Source organism: Propithecus coquereli, unplaced genomic scaffold, assembly GCF_000956105.1.
Source record: "Propithecus coquereli isolate 6110/MARCELLA unplaced genomic scaffold, Pcoq_1.0 Scaffold57, whole genome shotgun sequence".
Lineage (NCBI taxonomy): Eukaryota > Metazoa > Chordata > Mammalia > Primates > Indriidae > Propithecus > Propithecus coquereli.
The window spans coordinates 4,153,934-4,180,524 of NW_012151618.1; the positions used below are offsets into that span (position 1 = coordinate 4,153,934).

The following is a 26,591-nucleotide window of genomic DNA, read 5'->3' on the forward strand; positions in this document are numbered from 1 at the left end:
CTGGCCCTTGCTCATGATTGGGAGTGAGAGAGAGAAAGAAATTGTAAGCTCATCCAGAGTAGGGTGTTTTCTGTAGGAATCCAGATGTTCCCTCTGAAAATATTTTTGCTTTGCTTCTACCAAGTAATCCAGAGCAAATCACTTTTTTAATGTTAATTTTTTGTGTTAATTTCTTAACAGTCCCAGAAAAATTAGGTAGTATAAACTTGAACTTCAAACCTGTGTAAGAGTAGATTCATGATTACAAATTTATCACAGGAGGCTAAGGACATAGACCAGGCCCTGGCTTTATGTGTATTTGGAAATGATGGGCTCTCAGTTCCAGACCCTACTCCCAATGAGCCCAAGGTTCTCCCTCCTAACAGAATGTAGCCATTAAAACCAAGTATTTTTTTAATTTCAGAACATTACAGGGATACAAACGTGTTTGTTACATAAATTGCTTTTGTGCCATTTGAGTCAAAGTTATAAGTGTGCCCATCCCCCAGATAGTGTGCACTGTACCCATTAGGTATGAATTTACTCCTCCCCCCACCCCACCTGCTTGATTTCCAATGAATGTTATTTCCATATGTGCACGTAAGTGTTGATTGATTAGTTCCAATTTAATAGTGAATGCATGTGGTGTTTGTTTTTCGATTCTTGTGATACTTAACTTAGAAGAATGGTTTCCAGTTCCATCCAGGATAATACAAGAGGTATCAGTTCACCATTTTTTTTTTTATGGCTGAGTAGTAAAACCAAGTATCTTGACTACCAATACTGGAAAAACCAAGCCAAAAGAAAACTAAACTCAGCATCAGGTTGTTGTAAGTTCCCTCTGTTATTGTCTGGTTTTAGCGGGAGAGGTGTGGTATTACCCTTATTTTCTTGAGAAATCAACAATACATTTCTAAAAATACGTTCATCATATTTTATCCAGCATTATCTAAGTACTTTATAATGGGAGCATTTTCCAGTTATATAGTCACCCATTTTGGCATAAACAGAAGACCTGGAAAATACCTCTATAGAAATTTCCAGTTTATAAAAATGCCAACTAAAACATTCCTTATTGAACACCTCTTAAATAGATCAAATTCTACTACTGTCTTTGAACATTAGTAGTGACTCCTATTTTGAAAACTCTTTCACTTGACCCTGCTACCTCTTAAGTCCTTAATTCAGTCAACAAACATTTGGGTACCTACTGTGTACCAGGTCCTTTTCTGGCTGATGGTGACAATTTTGAAGAGGGGATTGTAGACAGACATATCAAGTGAATCACTTCTCGGCCTTTTGGCTAAGATCAAGTGTAAATATTAATACATCAAGTGGTGATGAGTGATATGGAGAAAAGCAAAGTAGAATGTCAGTGAGTGACAGTCTGATTGGGGCCATGAGGGGACTGACTGCTATTTTACACAAGGTGGTCAGTAAAGTCCTTTCAGACAAGGTCACATTTGAACAGTCAGGCTAGGAGAGAGAGCTATATAGAGGATGCTAGTCCTCCTCTTATATGGAGGACTAGCATCCAGACCAGAGGGGACCACAAATGCAGAAGACCTGAGGCAGGAACACATTTGACTTCTCCAAGGTGGCTAGTGTGCCCGAAAAGATTGAGTGAGGTGGACAGTGGTAGGAAATTAGAGAAGAGAAGCCATCTTTCCACACATACTCCCTCCTCATCCAATCAATGCCTATACCCTGAAACCCGTCCCAATGTCTCATACACTCTCAGCTCCTCCTAGTTCAGGCCTTAAGCACCCCTGTTTTGTTTATCTGAGATTACCTACTACAACACTTCCCAGATACAGGTGCTCCATAAATGTTTGATGATAACATTTTGACTTAACTTTTTCAAGAATATGTTGTCTTGGCTGTCCCTCTCAATGAGCACCTAATGGAACACATATCCCTGAATTTTGTTTCCTTTGGCATTACAACCTCTGGTTTGAAACTTGTGATGGGAAATGAAGTTATGTTCACACACAAACTTGACAGACTATACCACTTTTTTTATTTGCTTAATTGGTACACAGTTCACTGAAGATACACTTCACTTTTACACAGCCTTGTAAATAGAAAAATACATTGACACAAAAATATGGTACTTCAATATCAAATTTAAACAAATGATTTCCAAAAAGAATACTGGTTATTTATTTCAATAATTAAAGGTGGTTCTTACGTGTATACTATATCATGTATACATATTTAATTATATATTTAAGGCCAAGGGAATCTGTAGTTAATTACTCATTTGGTTCTTAAAAACTGAAACATACATTTTCTTATTTTTAACTACACAAATAGACCATAAAAAATATGCCCTGATGCATAGCTATAAAATTATCATGTACTCCACTGATGTCTCATGGCAACTTTAGAAGGCATTGCTGTGTGATTAAGACCTCGCTCTTGAAACATCTGAGTCTTTCCCTCACTAGAATGCACAATTCAAATGCCTGGGCCTCCAGGACTTCTTTGGAATTTAAAAGCAGCCTTCATTGCAAGGACAGACATACTGACCGTAGCTAAGTTTGTTATGGGAGTGGTGGAAGGACAGTGGCAAAAAACATGATAGGTGCTCAATAAAAAGCCATTTGAAAATTATATTTTCTATTAAACTGTTTTTCATAACACTTGTATTTCTCCAATGACTGTTCTGCCAAACATTTGCCACCACAAAATACATTTATTGTTATTCTTTATCTAAATTATAATAAGTGATATTTCTTTCTATATAGCCATTAAGCTCTCTGGAAATTTTAATTTACTTTATTTAAAGCACTTTAACACATAAAAATTTTCCCTTACATGAATACCTTTCAACATTATAAATAATTTCCATGAATCATATTTTAAAACCACCTTTAATTTGGTATGAGGACACTTTGGCAATGTAGCAGAATACATGGTTTTGGCAAGTCCCGGCAAGTATAGTAAATGCCCATGATCTCAGTGAAAAATACAGGCTATAGAATGCTTCATTTTTCTTATATTGAATTAGAGTACAAATGTGACCGCTTAAATACAAACATCTATCTTCCACCAAATAGCAAACAGACATTTTATATAATTAACAACAAATTCCTTTAATTCAATCAATGGAAAAGTAAAACAAGTCGCAAATGTGAACAATACAGAACCTGATGGTGAGGACAGAGATGAGTAGTTTACAAACTAATTGAAACTGCAGCCTGAGGATGCCAGATCAACATTATAAATACAAAGAAAAAGAACGTAAATATTTACTCCACAAATAACTTCAGCACAAGCATCAGCGATGTTCAGATGTGGCCAGCACACAGGCCAAGTATAAACGCACGGATCACAGTGACCTGGAGCTATAAAATCGAGTTCCCTAACCCTTCGATCAACCATTCAGAGCAATGGGAATATAGTGAGGTGCCAGAAGTCCCACTTCAGTTGCTCATACTACATTAAGCCACCCCTCTCCCCTCCCCCAATCCCTTTCCCACCAATAAAAAGTCACAGGGAGTGTATAATTGGTCAATCCAATTTATCTAGGGGTCTATGTATATGGCCATAATTTGTCCTATATTCATGTTAAAGAGAATGCTTACATAAAATTAATACTCAAAGACATTGAACTGATATGTACGTATATTCTTATTTAACATTCAAATGATTAAATGGCATTTTAGAAGGTCACCTATGGTATGAGCTTTTAAATTTGAATTCAAAACTGTGATAGTTTTACAACTGCATCTAAGATCTCGAATGTGAGACTCTGTGCCTGTCTACATTAAGGCAGGGACGCCATCACTCTGTGTAATGAATATACTCTTCTGCGGCTGCAAAATCCTGAATCCCAGAGTGATCTACTGTCATAGGCTAAGGTTTTATAAGGCACTTTTGGCTCTGTGAAATATTTCTCCTAACTTTCAGGCTGAATCCTAAAGAAATATTTACAAAGTGCAAGAAATTAATTTTAAAACTGGATGCTTTATTGATAGGTCTAACGGAGACGGTGAGAAACAGTTTGTATACATACAACGCCCATTCATCTCTCACTGTACCAGGTATCAATCATAGAGAAGATCACAGGCATGGGCCACTTGAATTACTATACCACTTACTTGACTTTTCAACAGCCACATGCCCCCTTATCCTTGACCTCATTTAACTGATCTGTAGAGGTGTGACCATTGGACCGCACCACGCCTTCAGGAATCCAGGACTTGTCCACACACCGCTCCATTCGCTTCATGATCAGGTCCAGAAGCGTCTCAATTGCTTGGCTTATATTTGTCCCATTGGCAGCACTAGTTTCAAAGTAGGGAATTCTGGAAGATAGATAAAACTTAGGTAACAACACGTGGAGGGAAAGGACAGTGACCTTTGCCCTTGATGATTCAAATTAAAGAATAAGTAGAGTACAAATACACAAAATGACAAAAACATTGTACCACCCGAGGGTTCATTAAAAAGTAAAAAAAAAACAATAAAATAAAAATAATTCACACTGCATTCCTAATAGAGAAGCAAAACTGGGAATTTTAGACAATTGATTTTCAAAAGAGCAATTTTCATTCTTTTTTGTAAGGGAGCATATTTATGTAATATATATTTTAGTAACCATTTATAGAGTTAAAACTTCAGAATTTAAAACTTTATTCATGTTATAAAAAACTGTTTAAATTTCTCTATGTGAAAAGGCTTGAAAACTTTTAGAAGAAAATAGATTACCTTTTTGACATTGTGATAAAAAAGGCTTTCTTATTTTTGTAATAGTGATTTTTAATTTTTTTTTATTTTTTTTATTTCAGCATATTACAGGGGTACAAATGTTTAGGTTCCATATATTGCCTTTGCCCCACCCGAGTCAGAGCTTCAAGCATGTTCATCCCCAGACGGTGCACAATGCACCCATTAGGTGCGAATATACCTATCCCCTCCTCCCCCCTCCCATCTGCCAGACACCCGATGAATGTTGTTACTCTATGTGCATTTAAGTGTTGATCAGTTAATACCAATTTGATGGTGAGCACATGTAGTGCTTGTTTTGCCATTCTTGTGATAAAGAAGGCTTTCTTAATATAGATACAGAAACTCAAACCACAGAGAAAAAGTTTGATAATCTTGATAATATTAAAATTTAAAACTTTGGTGCCACAGCATACATCATAAGCAAAGTCAAAAGATGAGCCACAGTGGCAGATGCCTGTAGTCCCAGCTCCTTAGGAGGCTGAGGCAGGAGGATCACTTGAGCCCAGGAGTTTGAGGTTGCTGTGAGCTAGGCTGATGCCACGGCACTCTAGCCTGGGCAACACAGTGAGACTCTGTCTCAAAAAAAAAAAAAAAAAAATGAGCCACAGACCAAAACAGATGGTATATCATATAACTGAAAAAGGGGTTAGCAATGAAAAAAATACAAATGATTGCTCAAATTAATTAAACAAAGTAATACAAAAATCAAATACAAAAATACAAAGGATATGCACAGGAAATTCTCAGAAATGACATTTATGAAAAAATGTTCAACCTCACCAAAAATAAGGGAAATGCAAACTAGAATAATGGCACATAATTCAAACCCACATTGACAAAAATATAAAAATCTCCCAATACCAAGTATTTCCAAGGAGTGGGAAAAGAGGAATTTGCATTTACTGCTGGTGCAAGTATAAACTGTTATAACTACTTTTGGAAATAATGTGGTAATAACTGGTAAAGTTGAAAATGTGCATGCATTATGCCTTAATGGCACCACTTCCAGGTATACAGTCCAAAATAGAGCCAAGGCATGTTGATGTGCAGTGAGTTACAGGCATACCTGAGATGACATTGATCCCTCAGCCCTTGGGGCAACTGAAAAGAGCCTACAGCAGCCAGAGTCCCTGAACTCATCTCCTCCAACCTTGAGCAGCCTTATCCATTTATCCCAGTGAGCTGTACAAATAATTTTGTAAGGCTTTTTTGGTTGTTGTTTTCTTGTGTGTGTTTTGTTTTTGTTTTTTGAGATGGGGTCTCACTATATTGCCCAGGCTGGTCTCAAACTCCTGGGCTCAAGCAATCCTCCTGCCTCAGCCTCCCAAGTAGCTGGGATTACAGGTGTGTGCCACCACACCCAGTGTACAAATATTATCATTTTCTATGCCTGCTTTTAGAGGTCTTTTCAGAACTGTTCCACTTCTGATGTCACTAAGAAGCACACTTAGGGGATACATGTGCAGGGACATAAGGCTATTTCTCCATTATGATTCTTCATGATGCTGTCTTATTATCTGCACACTTCCTCTAGGAGCTGACAGGCCTTGCAGCTGAACCTCTGCAACTCTCCCTTGTTTTAACGTAGCTATTATTAATAGAAACTGGTTGAGGAATTATCATCTCATTTGAGCATTTATCCACCCATCTGTGAGTTCTCCAAGACACACACAGTTGCTCCACTGATTCTACCATGCCCATGTTCTATCACCCCTTCATTGATGACTCTAAAATATCTTAATCAGAGAAGGGATTCTTGAGAAAATTACCTGGTCTTAGCAGTTTTTAAGCCTCCTGTCTGTCTCTTTAGTTACTGTCAATCTTTTTTCCTCCATCTTCATCTCTCACCTTGCCCATAAAACGAAGATAATATATTTTTGTCACCCCAGTCACATATGATATTTGATTAAAACTGCAGAGAGGACATTTTTTGTAATTGGATTCAATAAACATTTATTTATCAAGTATCTATGATATTATTGAGCTAAATCCTGGGGACAGTTTGTGATTCTGCCATTGCTATAGGAATGGAATTTTAGATTGAGAATTCTCAAAATACTTAAATTTCCTTCATCATGATCTTTCTCAATTACACTCATGAAAAAAAAATCAGTTAATGTCTACAGAACATTTCTTATACTTAAGGAGAGAGCTTGACCATTCTATCACCATTCACAAATATATTATTACATGGAAAAGCAACTGAAAAGTTCACCTCCGCAAGAATAAATTGGAAATACAAAAAAAAAAAGTTAAGCAGCAAACTTGCTTTAATTACTAAGTCACAATAATGTATGCCTCATTTTTTAAATTCTCTCAAAATCAATTATAAATCTTTCCAACTGGAGACTTCAAACTCATTCAATTCCTCAACTCGATCTCCAATTAGCTATTTCTACTTTCCATAGTTACTTCCCCCTCAGCTCCTGAAAATTACTTCACAGATATTTTTGAGGCATAAATAAGAAAACACAGCTGAAAGCACTTTGAAAACTGTAAAAGTTATGCATGGAAGTTATGGACAGTATGGAACAATGGTTTAGAGCCATAACCTTTGGAGTTAGGCTGCCTGGATTCAAATCCTAGCACTACATCTTATCAACTGTATAACTGGCAAACTATTAACCTCACTGCCTCGGTTGCTTCATCTACAAATGCCAAGGAGTATCAGTTTCTTCTTATAAGGGCTAAATGAGTTGATATTTAAAGCACGCAGATCAGAACCTGACACATAGTAAACATTTGATAAGTGTTTCTTATTTCCAACACAGAAATGGGTTAGGTCACAAAAGTTTCATTGTAATTTTGGTTTTTTAAAACTCAGAACATATCATCCCAAAGAATCAATGTCACTAGCAACCTTGTAAACATTAAATTCCCAAACTAGCCCACAAAGTTTGGTTTAATCAACAATGTAGCTGGTCTGTAAAACCTACAGTTACTGCCCTAATTGTGGTACCTGGGACCATGCTTCCCTACATCATGGGTGGCTCACTCAACCTGTCCTAGCCAAAGTGCTTCATGCTCCAAAGCATCTGCCTCCTTCAGTCCTCATCAAACCCTTCACTCCTCAAGTGATCTTTACTGAACACTGGAGGAAAAAAATAGATCTTACTTTACTGATTAATGCCAAGGTATAAGTGACTAATGCTTCTAGTTCAATGTTTATTAGCTTAAGTAAATATCTAATTGGTAGAATTTCAATGTACAGGAGTTAAGTTATAAATTTTTAAGTCACTCATATTAAAACATATGCAATATTAACAAGATAGAGTTTAGAATTATAACTCCAAAGTCAAGTAATATACTTATTTTAACTAAAAGCATATTTTCTTGCCATTCGTGAACCTCCAGGTCATGCAACCAGGAGCCAGGTAAACAATTTTAAAATCTTTAATCATTCAGAGTTTTCTGAGCAAGTGGGGCAATAAAGTTTTCATTTCTACAAGAATAAACGAATGCTAGAGATCACTACACTCAATTCTTTGAGTTGCCAGAGGAAAAGAAAACTATATGAGATCCACAGAGAAGACTCTCAATTAAAACTTTCCTTCTTAAGGAAATGATATCCCAGAGACAGAAATGTGCATTGTTCTTACATTTAAAAGTGGGACTGTGCAGTTTGCCCTAAGGGCATTGGAAGTCTACTAGATGGAATTAGAAATATTTTTATGTCTATATCTTCTTAATGCTCACTTTTAAGAGTTTAAGCTACTTTATCTGAATACCTTTATTAAACATGTTATATGTTTTTAAAGCAATATCTCAAAGTCTAGACTGGGGAGGGAAGTGAGGATAAAGGAAGAAATAAAGTTAAAGATTCTGGGTTCTAGAGCTAACTACCCAAATCCCCATTTCCAACTCTGAGACCACTGCCTCTATATCTGTAAAGGGAAGTAACAGAGGTCCATGGGGTCATGGTACAGAGGAAATGGGAAAATAGATGTAAAGTGCTTAGCACAAGCCTAGAACCCAGCAATAAATGTTAATCTAATTTGCTTTATTTTCTTCTATCAAAAATATTCTGCTTTTCCCAAAACTTACTAGGAAAAAATTTAATAAGCGTCCCTTAAGTCTAAGATGATGAACTGTCCCCAGTTTAACCATAGAAGGATATTGCTCCTTCTTCCCACATGGTGGCGCTAATGTAACGTTACCAAGGAGCAATATTGCCACAGGCATGAAAAAATTGTGCTGCTAATCGGTCTGTAAATGGCTACTTGGAATATATGTAGACTAACTTTAAAGTGCTTTTCAAAAATAGATTAATCTTAAACTTTGAAATTAAAAAAATTAAATGAACAGGTTCAAATAAATGAGAGGGACATAATTGCTTGCAGCTTTTCACCGCAATCTCACTCATGCCCTAGGTCATGATCCACATCCAGCTGATTTCTTTTCTATCATTTATTCCCATAAAACCAAAGGATCCTAAATACCGGTTAGAAGTTTCCAGGAACGATAGAAAATATGTTTGATGATTCTGTCAAATGGTTCTAGATCTTTGGCTCACATGCGGTTCCAGAAATTACGGAGAAATTTCTCACTAAAGTGAGAAGTGAGTCTTGCTACTTTTTCATAGTCTGTTGGATGCTAAATGAACAACATTTACAGGAAATGCTGACTATTCGAACCAGGGAGATTACAGCAAATGAAACGTAGATCCTTTACTGAGTTAAAAGGCGTTCTGCAAATCAGGCTTATATGTTTGACTGTGGTTTATTTGTGTGGTTTTAAAACATGCCCAGTGATACATCCCTAATTTATTTCTCAGATCAAGAAAGGGTGTCAACAAATTTGCAAAACTAAAACTTTTAGAGATCAAGATAGTCGTACATTTCATCGGACTAGGTAAGACACTGAGCATTCTGCTGAACTAAGCCACTTGAAACCCCTGGAATTATCTGTACTGATATTGTTAATGCTGTGAGTAGATGTTTTAATTCCTCTTTCATTCCAGAAACTCTTGAGTATCTTCCTCACCAACGGCCAGCAGCCTACAGCGGGGAAAACGTCATATTAAATTTATTGCCCATTTCTTTGCACAGCACATGAAATACATATATTCAGTTGTATGCTTTGATCATTGTCACAATTTTCTGTATTTCCCTCAACTCCAAATCAAAAACAAAGTCTTATTATGACCACCAACAACCCTCTGTGAATAAAGCAGTATGGGCAGGCAATTTGATGCAACCATTTTTACTCACAGAGTGAAGTCACCATCTGCTCATTTATGGTCGGGTATTCCCGTAGTACCAATCCCAGAGTCCCTTCCCAATCTGTATCATAGCTGATATAATTAATGGTGCAAGGAAAAAAAAAATCCTCCTCTCTTTAGCACGGATTTTCCAATGATAAGTCATTGTGCACACTTCCCTCACCCACGCAGGGCACCAAGGAGACAATTGTTCCATGTTCTGTGCATGAATGACTTTGTCCAAGGAAAATATTTGCTAGCATGCCCACCTGCCAAGGAAAATGTCTGATAGCATGCATACCTGATAGTAACTAAGCGTCTACACTGGTTTTCTCAAAGTGCTGTCCTGAACCAACAGCAGCAGCATTTAGGAACTAGTTAGAAACATAAATCTGTGGGCTCCAGCCCAGGCCTACTGAACCAGAAATTGTGAGACCCAGTTCTGATGCACACTGAAGCCTGAGATCTAACAGTGTCATCTAAAAGATGAATGTTGCCATTGTTTCATTCTGCTTTCTCTTCTAATATATTTGTCACTGACTGTGTAGATATTTTTGAAAGTGTTTCAGCAACAGTGTGAACTTTAATTGTTTGGCTGGCAGAAATACAAGTTTGAACAAGTTTCTGTTTTGCTCTCTTTTCTGACTTCATTGGCAATATTACTAAATATATTTAACAACATACTGGAAAGCATTATTTTGCACTTGGGAAAATTCAATTGGTTTAACAGAGAGATCACTTGTTTTGTTGGGAGGTGACCTAAGAGCTTTGTATTATAACTTGAACAAGTTTGACAGCAGAAAACAAAAGCAAAAAACAGCTAGAAAATTAGCAGTAAATAGACTCTTAGGCTGGTAAAAAAAAACAAAAAAAAATTCTGATATTCGTGCAGACAATTCACCTTTTCCACTTTTAGCTCCTGTGTGAACTCCTTATTCTCAGATTTACTTGTCCTGGCACGCACAAATTTATGTTCCATGTTTGCATGGAACGTTCTTTATTAGGCTTGCAAAGTTTTTCTGACACAGTCTTTCATTCTCTGAATGTACATGTATACCAGAAAGCCACCTGTGAGCCAATGATCCATTTTTATGAGTTGAGAATAGAAGACAGCACAATAGTTACAAAAAATATAAATTTGACAGACAACACACCAATGATATGAAGATCTACCATAAATTGTACCCTTTTGGATTAAATGACCACCAGAGTCGTTGACTGGTTGCATCTGCAACCAATAAAAATGTTATAATTAAGAATGAAATAAGATTTCTGTGAAAATAATCATTAAACGTTAAGCCAAATGTGTGAAATGCGTGTGAAGCAAACTGATGCATCATATTTTCCTCTGAAAGTGCCCAACAGCCTATAGAACAACGCTATATGCTTCCTACATCCTGAAGGAATTATTTCTATCCCTTTTCCTTCTTCTTCAAGAGTTTCAATTATGCTTTTCTGCTAATCCCTCTTCTCATTTTAACTCAACTCGGAAACTATAGATTGAGCCCCTCTCTATGAACTACTCCCCGGCCACCCTGATCTGGGCACAGCTGAAAGTCCCCACATTCCTCGGATACCCAACATGGCAGAAGGCCATATGTCCAGCCCTGTGACACCAGGCAGGCTGAGGAATCCTGAGAACCAGAACACAGGAAACAACAAAGGGTTAAAGCAGCCCAGAGGGGGAAGAAGTCAATGTTGACTCTCCCGGAATGCTTGAGAACATACTTGTTTGATCTAATTCCCCTGTCTTTTTTTTTTTTTCCATTTACTAACACAGTTCTCAAAAGCATGGTCTAGATACACAGTTTCCATTGCTTCATAGCTGACTTCCTCCTTACATCCTTGCAACACAGCACCCAGCTTCAACACTTGAGTATTCTCTGTGGTATTTGACCTCCCTGTGTTTCTTTTCCACTACGTTACATGAGTGCCTCTCCAGGGAGGAGGGGGCTTATCAGAACCACCTGTGAGGCTTCGCCAGCCGCCACCTCGGAATCATCCAAGTCAGTGGTTCTCAACCACAATACATGCAAATCATGTTGAGAGTTTTTAAAAGGTACCAAATGCCCAGGCTTTGTAACATATCAACTTGCCCAGGCTGAACAGCATTCCCCAGAATTCCCTTTCTGGTTAGGGTGGACCACAAAAGAGATTTGGAGATCTAGAAGTGAAGCAGCAGCCATGTTATACTCTCATATGTTGTTGCTTCTCTGCTGGCTCATCCCATCGGCATACACCAACAACCAGACCTGCACCTGGGCCAGGAATATGTGGTTAGCCCTGTGACAAAGGGCCCTGGCTTCTGCAGGACATCCACAGCGTCCAGGTCAGAGGCAACGAGAAATGACATGGGTTTCAGTCTGTCATTATGGGTCCCAGCTGGTTCTCACTTTTTTCATCCATGCCCCAACTATATCCACCTTCCCTTGCTGGCTGCCTGTCCTGTGGACTTCAAGCTTCGGCACCAGACACAAAGACGACACCTTACGGAGACTGCTTAACAGCTCCCACTATCGCATGTGGTCAAATCCCCGTAACAGATCCCTTCATATATATGCAGGGATTTCTTCCATTGAGCCCTGCCTGATAAACTGAACTCCTCCAGGTCAATAATGTCAGATGCACAAAGGTGAGGCCCAGACACGAGCATTTGTTAAAAGGTCTCCAGATATTTCTGATGTGGTTAAACACTGTCTACCCTAGGGTAAAACCCTCCACATCCAATTGTAAATCCTTGCCAGAGTAAGCCTATAGCTGCTGAGAATCCCTCGGGTGAGCTAGAATTGGGATTCTTCCCCACCCAATGCATTTTTTTCCTGATTTATTTTTCCTTTTCTTTTTCCACAAATCCAGCCTCTACCCACCTCACAGATCACTGCAATCTTCCTGTCTCTACTCTTTCCTCCCTCGATTTTACAGCCCCCAGACTGATCTGGAAAAGCACACAAAGCATCCCTCCCTGCTCAAAGGCTTTCAGCAACTCCCTGAAAGAGAGGGATCAAATCTAATCTCCTTACCTGGTATTCAAAGCTTTCCAGAGTCTGGCTTCTTCCCACCTGGCCAACCTGTCCTTCCACTCCCTTCCCAGTGTAAACCCTATCAGCTTTCTGAAGCTCCATTAACCCAAGGAAGAACAAAGCAGTGATCACACAGGGAAAAGAGGCAGGCCAGAATCCCTGGCCTCCCTGGATTCTGCCTAAGCACTAAAGCCGCTGGCTGGGTACCAGCCCAACCTATTGCACCACACCACTCCACCTCGCCTCCCTTCTCAACCCCGATCGCCACCTCCCATTCTCAATACCAGGGCTCGAAATCACACGTGGATCCTCAATGTACAAAAAGTAGAAGGAAAGTACAAATTCCTTTGTAGAAGTGATCTTGACACTTTAACACTTTCATAAGCAACAACTGACCACTTCTTTTATGTCCAATTCATGTCCAATTCTACTACGATCCATCCCAGAATTTGAGGAGAAAGACAGTATTTTGCTGACCTTCCGCCAGAAAAACATAGCCTAAATCAAAAGGGATCTTACACTCCTCTCCCAGCACAGACATTTCGAAACCAGAACCCAGTCTGCAATACCCAATAAGGCTTTATTATTTATTATATTTATTGCGTATGCTAGAACTCTCTACAATAGTATATGAACTGCCTTTGAAATTTCCTTATCCCAGGAGTCTCCTGTTTGTATATCGGAAAGAAGGCCTTACACAGTGCGTTTGCACTCAAAGCTGTCCTTCTGAAAATGCCAAGAGATTGAGAAAACAGGACCAAAGTACTGAAGGAAGCCCTTACCGCATGGTTTTTCTATAGCTCCCACTATCATATAATATTAATCTTGAAAAAGAGGTACCTGACACCTCCCAAGGCCTATAGCTGAGTTTGCTTTAATTTTTCACTTTTATCTTTGCATTACCCACTCATGTGCTAATGTTTATATTGAAAAATACTTTCTCTAGATTTCTCCACAAAAATACTCACCCATATTTCTCTGCAAGTCCTCTGGCTTCCTCCTCTTTTACTATCCTCTGGTCTTCCAGATCACTCTTATTTCCACATAACACTATATCTGGGTTTTCACAATATGCATGCATTTGTAGCTGACCTATTAATACAAGAAAATTTATTATAGGTAAATAATAATGTAAGCATATGGTCAAAGGAGAATATATGCAAAAGTTCTTTGAAAGCTGCAAATGTATATATGGGTATAAGAAACTGGTATGTTTTCAAAGCATCAATAATCTAATCTGTAAAGCTGAATGGATGGGGCAGAAATATAAAACCACTCCTGTTCTTAAGCACATTCCCCAGTTAATTTATATCAGATAGTTATGAGAGACTGTGCAAACCCTCAAGATGTGAGTGCCCACATGTGTGCACACACACGAAACACCTGACTTTTTTACGGAGGTCATTTGAAAAGAAAGTTGGAAGATTTCCTAGTGCTTATTGCTAAACTTAAAGCTCTGATTTTCACATATTTTTTCTCCACAGCAATGACATTTTGAAAAGAATTATGTTCCTATAAACTAACCTATTTCCATCTGAAATGTTTTTTACATTTCTTTCTTATCCTAGGGCAAAATCGATTCATTTAAAACAAACAAGATGCAGGATTCAATGAGGAGAAAAGACCCAGAATAAATAGTAAATAATTCTGTCACCGGAATCAAGAGGAAGCAGGGGACTATAATTCTTTCTCAATAGCTTTATTTCATCTGAAAACCTGTAAATAGGCATAATTATAAAAAGCAATTGACTCAAACAAAGGAGCTTCACGCAAAGCTAAATAATCTCCCAAAGAAGGAAAAATAAAACCTTACTTCTTACCACCCCCCAGGGTGAAATTAAAGCATCCCAAACTTTCACAATAAGACATACCTCGAAGTGTATGGCCTAATTTATTTTTTTTTATCACGGTTAACCAGAAAAGTGTTGACATTTTAGTTCCTCATTATGAAGTCATGTTATTATCTTCTCAAGAGAAAGTCAAGTCAGCCAGCATTTACTGAGCATTAACACAGGCTGATACTTTGGGTGGAATTTCAGGACAGCTCTCTGCCCTCAAGAGGTAACTATGGTAACAAGACCTACTGTGCACCATTTCTAATAACAGCTGTGCCCTTTCTTTCCTCCTGGTTGTTACACAGGCTGTTCCGACATCCTTGAATGCTCAGCCACAACCTTCCTTTGAGACTTGCTTCATGGTTACCTCTACCGTGAAATCCTTCTAGTCTGCAGAGTGGCTCTGTGCTCTGTGAACACTGTACATGTCCAGCATCATGGCTGTCAGCACAGACTCGGGACCCAGTGCACCTGGGGTTGAATCCCGGCTCTGCCATTTACTAGCTGTGGGACCCTGAGGAAGGTATTCATCTGGCTCAATTTCCCCATCTGTAAATGGTGACAATGATACTACCTACTTCATAAGGTCAAGGTGAAGATTAAATGAGTAAATTCAGTGATTCTCCTGGCAAGGTCTACAGACCAGCACGCTTAGCATCATCTGAGAATTTGTTAGAAAGGCAAATTCTCAGGTCCCACCCCGGATCTACTGACTCAGGAATGCTGGGGCTAGAAATCTGTGTTTGAACAAGCCCTCCTGTGATTCAGACGCACACTCACATTCAAAAACCACTAAGTTAATACATTAAAACATTTATAAGATCTGTGTAAGTATTGCCAGTAATAATGGTTAACAATGTTTTTTTGGGGGGGTGGAGTCTGGGAGGTATGATTATTGGTGATTTTTTCCTAATTTTTCTACAAAAATTATGCTTAAACAAAAAGTAAATGAATCAGTTATTTTAGAAAACTCACTAAGGAAAAAGGCACATACATGAACAACTATAGCGTGAGGCAGGATGTGATAAGGACCATATAAGCAGTAAAAACTATTATCTGGGGTAAGAGGAGGGGGAAAAATCCAACCCAACTAACATTGTCACAGAAAATTTCATGGAGGCCACTTTTGCCAGGTTATAAAGAATGATCAGAACTCTAATTAGTTTTAAAAATGGGGGTGAATATAGAGAGGGCTTTTCAGACAGAGGGAATAATAGGAATGAAAATAGGTGAAACTATGTTACATATACACTGTTGGGCTCTTGTACCACTTGCGTGAGGCTGCGGAAGTTTAGAAATGTACGCTGCTTTAAAGTTTCCTCACAAAACATGCCGGCACTGGACGAGGGATGACTGTGAGCATGACGTGCTCACTCCTCTGAACTCCAGGAAGACAGAGCACTGACTACGCCATTATCCAATTCCTTTCAGATTCCAATCTAGGTCCAGAGGGCTCAGCTCACTGCTCAGTCTCTGAAACCAAGCGGGCCTCGCCTTTAGGCTCTGATCGCCCTTCCAAGAGGACAGGAAGAGATTCGTAGTTGAGAAAGAAGGGCTTGCAAGGAGCAAAGGGAGGGGACAGACCTGCTGTGTCCTCTCCCTGGCCACTCAGGGCCCAGGAGTCAGCTGCTTCTGTAATGCAACACTGTCTCTGTCCTAGCGTGCACCATTTTTTACAAATGCATACATAGATATGATATTTATTTATTTATTTAAAATATAGATTTTTTTTAAAGCTATTATTTTGATGGAAAAAAAGAATGATCCCTGTAATACTCAAGATGCTGACAGGCAGAGGAAAAATAAAATGTATAAACAATTGACAACTTTTTATTCCTAATTCAGATTTTATATTATCACCTCTGACATTGAATACTATACCATCTTGTTTAAATGGGGGAGGAAGGGGAATATTTTCCACTGGAGACATGAAATCTTCAACATATATAAGGTTTTTGTTTTTTTTTTTACCTAACTGTGCAATAAAGATTTTTTACTCTGTAAGGAAAAATAAATACATACATACGTACACATTTTTACACGATTTTGTTCTTTAGCTATAAAGCCCAGACATTTATCTAACTAATGTCTCAGAGTTTCAGTTTCTAGCTACGAAAAACAGGTTGACTATCTTTCAACACTAAGCTTCTGAGCGCAGTCTCTAAGAATCCTTCTAAAGTATGTGATTTAAGAGAGCCCCAGAACTTGTCCTGAAGGCCCCAAGGAGAGGATGATGAGCACAGGCTCAAGATAAGGGATTAGAAATAGCCACTGTCGTTCAGCTGCAAGGGAAGCGATGAGGTATACAACTCGGCCAGGCATCTAGCAAAGTGAAGCCCAGGAAGCATAACTACATTTGGGGAACTCATATTTAAAGTATTTAATAGCTCTTCAACTCTTAGTGGCCAATTTACTTGAGAAAATGCACAAAACGTCACTGAACTGAAAGCCAAAATCTCCATGTCCTTGGATAAGTCTGTTACTCTAAGGCGCAGTGTCCTCAGCCTGAAATAAGGACCCAACGCCAACCCAGATCTCCTCACAGGGTGGTTGTGAGGATCAGACACAAAGTATGTGAAAACGCTTTGAAAACCTCAAGGCGCTATGTAAATTATTTTAAAACTCATCTTAAAATAAAGCTATTATCAAAACTACAGCCAATTACCCTTTCCTAATCCCAAAACACTAAGTAATTTTTAAGTAGCAGATATTTTTAAATGTTTTAAAGATTTGGATGTTAAGAATTTAATATCACAGCCTTCTCTAATAGATTCTCTAGGGTTACACCAATACACCTGAAGAAGAAAAATACACATTTGAAAGCTGTTATTTGCTCAAGTACAGGATTATAAATGGCTACTAGCCAATCAATTCAGAGGTTAGAATCTCTCCAAAGAGCCAAAATGAAGCTTGATGAATGTTGCACTGGGACCACTTTTGCTAATGTGTTGTAGAATTTTCCAAGGCAGGGTCCTCTTGGCAGATGCTCTGACCCTAAAAGCAGAGATGGAACCTTATAGGGCCAAGGGTACGATCCATTAAGCCTTCAAAAGATATCTGCCTCTATGTAATAGATATTTAACACCTAGGGATGATGCAAGAATTGATAACATATAATAGGCAAGCAGATACTTAGAGATTTAGCTTCTCTAGGCTTCTATTTCCTCATCTATAAAATACTGATAAAAGTCCCCTTAGAACAGACTAATTGGGAGATTACATTTACAATGCTGCCTTGTACCTGGAACACAGGAAGTACTCAACAAATCAAAATAAATGTTACTAGGAAAAGCAGAGTGTTTCAATTAATTATCTTTGCCCTTAAACTAAAAACGTTGCTCCTTTAAACAGCACTTGCACTAACTAGGAGCTCCTCTAAAACAATTTACAGCAGAAGCAGGGCATAAGAGAGCATTCTATTCCAGAGAGTGGGGAGCAGGACACAGGGAAACAGTAACACTTACTTATCCAGTTTCTGACATTGAGGAAACTTTGTTCATTTGTCAGATCAAAAAGTAAAAGAAAACCCATAGCATCTCTGAAGAACGCTGTTGTCAAGCTACGAAACCTAGGAACACAAAAGCAGATTGGTCAGCTAAGCCATAACCGCACTCCTGAAATATAAAGCTACAAGCAATGCCCTCAGCCTCTTAGAAAAGTTTATCAATAACAAATTACACAATGATATTCCAAAAGTGTGTAGGACAGTTATTAATCATTTATATCAGCTTAAGTGTTAACGGACCATGTGATTGGAAAACCCAGCCTGCTGGACAGGGTTGAGGAGAACTAGCTCATGACCTCTTAGTCTCAGCCAAGAATTTATTGTACAATTATGAGTTAATTAGGCCAAAAGCCATGGTGCTTGTTGTGTGTGTATTCCTTCTGTGAAAGCTCGTCTTGACACTGCAATGTGCTCCATGACCTTTTAATGTCAGTCTCTACAGGAATCTCTTATCTCCGATAACCATTTCTTTGGCTTTTGGGTGGGAATAGTATACTGATTCAGACCCTATCCTTTCTTGGTTCTCTCTCTTCCAAGGCTTTATCCTGCTGTCTCCTCTCTCTCCCTGTACGAGTCACTTTCCTCTCACTTTACCTATATGCAAAGCCTATAAATGACAATCAAGCTCCAGGGAAGAAAATACTGGTATAAATTTGTCATCTGATTAGCAATATTAGGTTTGTCTCAAAAAAAGTCTTACCTTTCAGAGCTACATACCAACATGATTACGAATGAAATAATATGATGTCTAGAATTTGCTTACAAATAATATGGAGGGGGTGAGAAGTGGTAAGACATACACGAAATATGATTGGCCACAACTTGATAACTATTGAAACTGAGTAATGGATACATGGGTTCATTATACTATCTTCTCTGCTTCTGAAGATGTTTGAAGTTTTCCATAATAAAAAATTAAAAAAAAATAAACAAAATCCTTCCAGGTGGCTGTGAGAAAAAACAAAAGCTAGAGCTAACTAAAAGCAACTTTATATCAAGATTTCATGTGGCTTATTTTGGTCAAGTAACCTCTGACCACATGGATTAATTCCAACCAGATTTTCCACTAGGTTTCAACAATCAGGTAAGACTAGCGCATGCAACTTTGCAGCTTTCTTGTGGTTGAGTAAACAGCAAAAGTAAGTGGACAAAAGTATGTAAGCCTAAAAAAGAAAAAAAAGAAAAGAAAAAGTGAGAAGGTCCATTTTGAAAAGGATTCATTTTTTCCTTTGACCTTGTATGAAATAAAGCCACCGTTGTCATCTCTGAGTGATAAATTCCCTGCTAATTTAGCAACAGATCTAATGGAGGTGCAAATCAACAATCAGCTGGCTTTTTTCTGCTCAGCTCCCTGTGTGCAGACTGTAGTTATTTTTGTGTTTCTTTCAGTAAGGAGCAGCTAACTGAAGATCGCATACCTCTCCTGACCCGCTGTGTCCCACAACTGCAGGTGGATTCTCTGGCCTCTGCCAATGGCTCCATCTGGCCCATTGGCTCTGTACACCTAAAACAGCAAAGTGAAAGAGAAAATAAGAGAATTGTTGACACTAGTTAACTCTAACCACCTTTCTATTTGATACACATCTGCAAAGCATATAAACCTCCAAAAAGAATTTCATCTGAAATACAATCATGTTTGTATTTTCTGTCAAATATTTTTATTTTAATATAATAATTTGTATTAAAATATATACACACATATTTTATAATTACATTATAAATGTAAATAATGCAGTAATTTACATAAAAAGTAATAACAATTTGCCTTTCCTCAAGGTCCCCTTGAGTAACTAGTTTCAGGAAATATTACCTTTCTATGGCTTTTCCCCATCCCGTGTTTAAAAAGTGTTCTTAAAATAATTTTATAGAAAGTACTTCTGGAACAATAGAGAAAGGACCTCCAAAAATTTCTTTCTTCATAAAAGCAACAAAAACACTGGTAAAAATTGTCAAAATCAGCTTTTTCAGAACTCTGGAAATTAAAGGTTTACAACATTCCAATGAGCATTTATTCAAGAAAAATGACCGAGTATCAGTAAAAACAGCAGGTTTTCTGGCGTTTTTAACTTGCCCTATTCCCATCCACCTTGCTCTAGCTCTGCAGTAGCCTTAAAAATCAAGAAATGCACAACTATGGTAGCGATGAAAACCATCAGTCTAGCAGCCACCGTGGACAGTGGAGGCAGAATAAGTTTGGAGCTCCCTAAAACTCCTGTCTTCAGAGAACTGTCAGGAAGGTCCCTGAAAAGCTCAGACTGTAGGCTTTTTCTTTATTTGACCTGACTCAGAGCTTTCTCTATGAAAACAGCCCTATCCCTAGGGCATTTGTTGAAACTATCAGCAGCAACTATTTAACACCATAGCTACCAGAGATAGCCAATACTATTTAATACTTAGGGCTATCAAAAGTCTAACCTGGCAAGGGCAGTGGCTCATGCCTGTAATCCCAGAACTTTGGGAGGCTGAGGCAGGAGGACTGCTTGAGGCCAGGAGTTCAAGACCAGCCTGAGCAACACAGCAAGACCCTGTCTCTACAAAAAATGAAAAATTAACTGGGCATGGTGGTATACATCTGTAGTCCCAGCTACTCAGGAGGCTGAGGCAGGCAGATCGCTTGAGCCCAGGAGTTTGAGGTTGCAGTGAGCTATGATGACACCACTGTTCTCTAGCCCAGGCAACAGAGTGAGACCCTGTATCAAAAAAAAAGAATAAAAAAGAAAAAGTCTAACCAGCTGCGTGTAGTGGCACGTTTATAATCCCAGCACTTTGGGAGGCCGAGGAAGAAGGATCACTTGAGGCCAGGAGTTTGAGACCAGCCTAGACAACATAGCGAGACTTTGTCTCTACAAAAAATTTTAAAAATTAGCTGAGCATGGTGGTGCATGCCAATAGTCCTAGCTTCTCAGGAGGCTGAGGCAAGAGGATCACTTGAGCCCAGGAGTTCAAGGTTGCAGTGAGTTGTGATCATGCCACCTAAGCATTCTAGCTTAGGTGATAGAGCAAGACCCTGCCTCAAAAAAACAAACAAAAACAAAAAAACAAAAAACAAAAAAAAACCTAACCAAAAAAATCTAAGAGAATTACTGGTTCAAGGAATTTAAAAAATTCTGTCCACTCCTTAGCTGTCCACTCCTTAGTTCACTAAGTTGACTGAGTACAGATTTTAGCTGCACACAACAAAGAATACAGACTTTACAGAATTATCCCAGGAATATCACCAAACAAACAGCAACAACAAAAATAAATAAATAAGCAGCAAAAATAAGAAACCCAGTCTGGGGGTAAGAATCTAATTTCTGGAGTTGCCATATTGTATTATTTTAAATATCCAATTTTCAACAAAACTTATAAGACACACAAAGAAACAGGAAAGTATGGCTCATACATAGGAAAAAAGCAAGCAATGGAAATTGTTTCTGAGAAAGCCTAGATGTTGAACTTACTAGATAAAGACTTTAAATTAGCTATTATAAATATGGTCAAAGAACTAAAGGAAACCATGTCTAAAGAATTAAAGGAAAGTATGTGAACAATGGTTTACTAAATACAGAATAAAGATATTAAAAGAAGTAAATAGAAATTCTGGAGTTGAAAAGTACAATAGTTGAAATGCAAAATCCAATAGAGGGGCTTAACAACAGATTTGAAATGGTAGAAAAAATAATCAGTGAATTTGAAGATAAGTCAACTGAGATTATCCAGTATAAGAAATAGAAAGAAGAAGAATGAAAAAAAGAATGAAGAGCATGTCAGAGAGCTGTGGAACACCGTCAAGCATACCAACATATATATACCAGATGTCCTGTAACAAAAGGAAAGATAGAAAAGGGAAGAAAAAATGTGAGAGATTTTCAAAGTACTGAAAGAAAAAAGAGACTATCAGCCAAAAACTCTATATTCAGCATAGCAATCCTCTAAAATTGAAGGAGAAATTAAGACATTCTCAGATAAAAAGAAGAGAAAAATCATCTCTAGCAGATCTGCCCTGTAAGAAATACTAAAGACAGCTCTTGAGACTGAGCTGAAAGGATACTAGACAGTAATTCAAATCCACACAAAGAAACAAAGAGCACCAGTAAAGGTAACTACATAAGTAAATATAAAAGACAGTATAAATATATTTTTGTTTGTAAACTCTTTTTCTCCATTTGATTAAAATACAATTGCATAAACCTATAAGTATAAATCTGTGTTGATAGGCAAACATTGTCATACAAGATGCCACTCGTATGACACTAACACCGCAAAGGAGGGGGAGAAAATAGAGTCATATGAGAGCAAAGTTTTGTATAGTACTAAACTTAAGTTGATATTAATCAAAACTAGATTGTTAAAAATTAAGATGATAATTGTAATCCCCGGGGAAACTATTAAAAAATAAACATATATAGTAAAAAAAAATGAAAAGGGAATTCAAATGAGACACTAGAAAATATTGATTTAACACAAAATAAAGCAGTAATAGAGAAATCAAGGAGCAAAAAAGATATAATACATATATATCAATAGAAAATAAGTAGTAAAGTAGAAGACATAATTCTACCTTATCAGTAATTACATTAAATGTAAATGGATTAAAGGCTCCAAATAAAAGAGATTGACTGAATGGATTTTTTAAATGTGATCCAATTATATGCTATGTACAAGAGATACACTTTAGAGTCAAAGACACAAGGAGATTGGAAATAAAAAGATGGGGAAAAATATACCATGCAAACAAAAGAGAGCTGGAGTGATAATACTAATATCAGACAAAATATCATTAAGACAAAAATTATTACTACCAACAAAAAAAAAGGATATTTTATAATTAATTATAAAAGGGTCAACCCATCAAGCAGACTTAGGGATAAGAAAGAAAAAGTAGACAACAATAATGTTTAGAGACTTCAATACTCCATTTTCAATAATAGATAGAACAAACTAGGCAGGTCGACAAGGAAATAGAAGACTTGAACAATACCATGAACCAACTAGACATAACAGACACCTATAGAACACTCCACCTAACAACAGCAAAATACACATTCTTCTTAGATACACATGAAACATTCTCAAGGATACACAATATGTTAGGCCATAAAACAAGCTTCAATAAATTTAAAAGACCAGAATTATAGAAAGTATGTTCTCCAACCACAATGGGGTAAAATTATAAATCAATAACAAAGAAATCTGGAAAAATCACAAATATGTGAAAATTAAATAGCACACTCTTAAATAAACAATGGGTCAAAAAAGAAAAAAAGGGACACTATAAAATACTTTTAGAAGAATAAAAACAAAAACAGCATCTGAAAATTTATTGAATAAACTAAAGCAGTGCTCAGAGGAAAATTTATAGCTATAAACACCTATATTTAAAAAGAACAATCTAAAACTGATAACTTGAGCTTCCACCTTAAAAATTTAGAAACATAAGAGTAAACTAAACCCAAAGCAAGCAGAAGAAAATGATAAAGATTAGAGCAGAAATAAATGATCTTTTCTTTGAAAAGATCAACTAAACCGATAAACTTTTAGCTAGACATGACCAAGGATAAAATAGAAGACTCAAATTCCTAAAATCAGAAATAAAAGAAAGGACAACACTACAAACCTTGCAGAAATAAAAAGACTATGAAGAAACACTATTAATGATTGTATGCCAAAAAATTAGAATATATAAATGAAGAAATTTCTAGACACAAATGACTAAAACTGATTTAAGAAGAAACAGAAAATCTAAATCAATAACTAATAGATAGATTGAATTAGTAATCAAACAACTTCCAACAAAGGAAAGCCCAGACCCAAACATCTTCACTTACAAATTCTATCCAATGTTTAAAGAAGAATACCAATCCTTCCCAAAATCTTCCAAAATATAGAAAAGGAAGAAAACTTCCCAACTCATTTTATGAGGCCAATATTACCCTGATTCCAAAACTAAAGACATCATGAGGATGGGAGAAAAAAGCTACAGACCAATATTCCTTTGGAATATACACACCAAAATACTAGTAAACAGAATCCAGCAATATATAAAAAGGATTGTATACCATAACCAGGTGGAATTCATCACAGGAATATCAAGGTTGGTCTGCCATACAAAAATCAATTGATGTAATACATTAACACAATAAAGAACTAAAAATACAATCATCTCAATAGATACAGAATAAGCATTTGACAAAATCCAACACCCTTTCATGATAATAAAAAAAATTAAATTTGGAATAGAAGGGAATCTCTTCAACCCAATAAAGGACATTTATTTAAAAATTCACAGCTTATATTATACTTAATAGTGAACATCTAAATGGTTTCTCTCTGCGATGAAAAACAAGACAAGGATGTCCTCTCTCATTACTTCTATTCACTGTTTTACTGAAGGTTCTTGCTAGGGCAATTAAGCAAGAAAAAGAAATAAAATATATCAAATTGGAAAAGAAGTAAATTAGCAGATGATATGATCTTATATACAGAAAATCCTATGGCATAAATACATACAGACACAAAGACTATTAGAGCTAATAAATAAGTTCAGCAAGATTCCAATACACAAGAATTTAAAAAATAAATTGTATTTCTGTACACTGGCCATAAACAATCTGAAAATAAAATAAAACAAATTTATAATAGCATCAAAAAAGATTAAAATACTTAAGAATAAATTTAACAGTACAAAACTTACACTCTGAAAGCTACAAAATATTGCTGAAGGTAATTTAAAAGGTCTAAATAAATGGAAAAAAATCCCATGTTTGTGGATCAGAAAACTTAATAATTAGGAAGATGGCAATACTCCCCAAATCTACCTACAGATTCAATTCAATCTCTGTCAGAATACCATCTAGCTTCTTTGTAGAAACTGACAAGCTAACCCTAAAATTCATATGGAATTTCAAGAGACCCAAGACAATCTTGAAAAAGAAAAAGGTTGAAGGACCCATTCTCCCCAACTTCAGAACTTACTACAAAGCTACAGTAATCACACTACTATGGTACTGGTGTAAAGATAAAAATATAGATAAATGGAATAGAATTTAGAACCCTTACATTTATGGTCAGTGATTTTCAACAACAGTGCCAAGACCATTCAACAGGGGAAAGAATAGTCTTTTAAACAAATGGTGCTGAGACAAGTGGATATCCCCATGCGAAAGAATAAAGTTGAACCTCTATTCACACCATATTGAAAAATTAACTCAATATGGACCACAGACCTAAATGTAAGGGCTAAAACTATTTTCATATCATATTCATTTGAATACACACATACACATACACACACACACACACACATAGTCTCACCACAGTCTAACTCCTTCACTGGCTTTTGATTTTTTGTATTTAAAATTTATATTTATAAACTTATAATGCACAGCATAGAAGTGTTTGTGAAGATGTGGAGAAACTGGAACCCTCAATACATTGCTGATGAGAATATAAAATGGCACATCTGAGGAAATCCCTCAAAAGTTAAGCACAGAGTTATCACATGGCCAAGTAATTCCATTCCTAGGCATAAATCCAAGAGAATTTAAAATATACATCCACACAAAAATTGTATATGTCAATAGAAGCAATATTCATATTAGCTAAAAAGAAAAAATCCAAATGTCCAGCAACAAATGAATGAACAAAAAGTAATATATCAATACAATGGAACATTAGTCAGCCATAAAAAGGAATGAAGTCCTGATACATGCTAGAACATGGAAGAACCTTAGAACATTATACTCAGTATAAGAAGCCATATACAAAGTTCACATATTGTATGAGTCCATGTATATGGTATTTCCAGAAAAGGCAAATCTGTTGATAGTAGATTCACGGCAGTCAGGGGAAGGAGTAATGGGGAATCACTGCCAACAGGTATGGGGTTTCTTTTTACAGTGATGAAAATGTTCTAAAATTAAATTGTGACAGTTGCACAACTCTGTGACTATACCAAAAACCAATGAATTGTATACTTTAAAGGACAAATTTTACCTTTTGTGAATTATATCTTAATAAATCTATTTTTCAAAAAAACAAGGTTATAAAATGAGAATTAAAAATAATCACATACATATATATAGATTCTACCAATTATATGTCAATAGTAAAAATTTCACTAGGATCCCATTCTTACTCAGTGGGTACAAGTCTCTGTAAGACTCTCTGTTAGCAGAAGACAAGACCGAGAGTGGGTAAAAGGCAATGACCTTCTGTCTTGCACAGGGGACTCTGTGTCTTCTGCTGATGGAATGCATCCCATTGAAGTGCCTTTGTCATAACCTCCTGACCACTTGTTGACCTGCTTTGTGGTAACAGTGGATTTTCCAGCA

At 37.0% G+C, this 26,591-nt stretch overlaps 1 protein-coding gene across 1 annotated transcript in view; it reads right to left on the reverse strand.

The window, feature by feature from the left end:
- Positions 1-3,931: 3,931 nt before the first annotated feature.
- Positions 3,932-26,591, reverse strand: part of RAB27A (RAB27A, member RAS oncogene family) — a 72,145-nt gene continuing 49,485 nt past the window's right edge. The window contains exons 4-7 of the mRNA XM_012658100.1: positions 19,695-19,780; positions 18,236-18,339; positions 13,905-14,028; positions 3,932-4,292 (exon numbers count right to left, since the gene is read on the reverse strand). Coding sequence (XP_012513554.1) covers positions 4,094-4,292; positions 13,905-14,028; positions 18,236-18,339; positions 19,695-19,780 — 513 coding nt within the window. The 3' untranslated portion in view covers positions 3,932-4,093. The remainder of the gene's footprint in view (positions 4,293-13,904; positions 14,029-18,235; positions 18,340-19,694; positions 19,781-26,591) is intronic.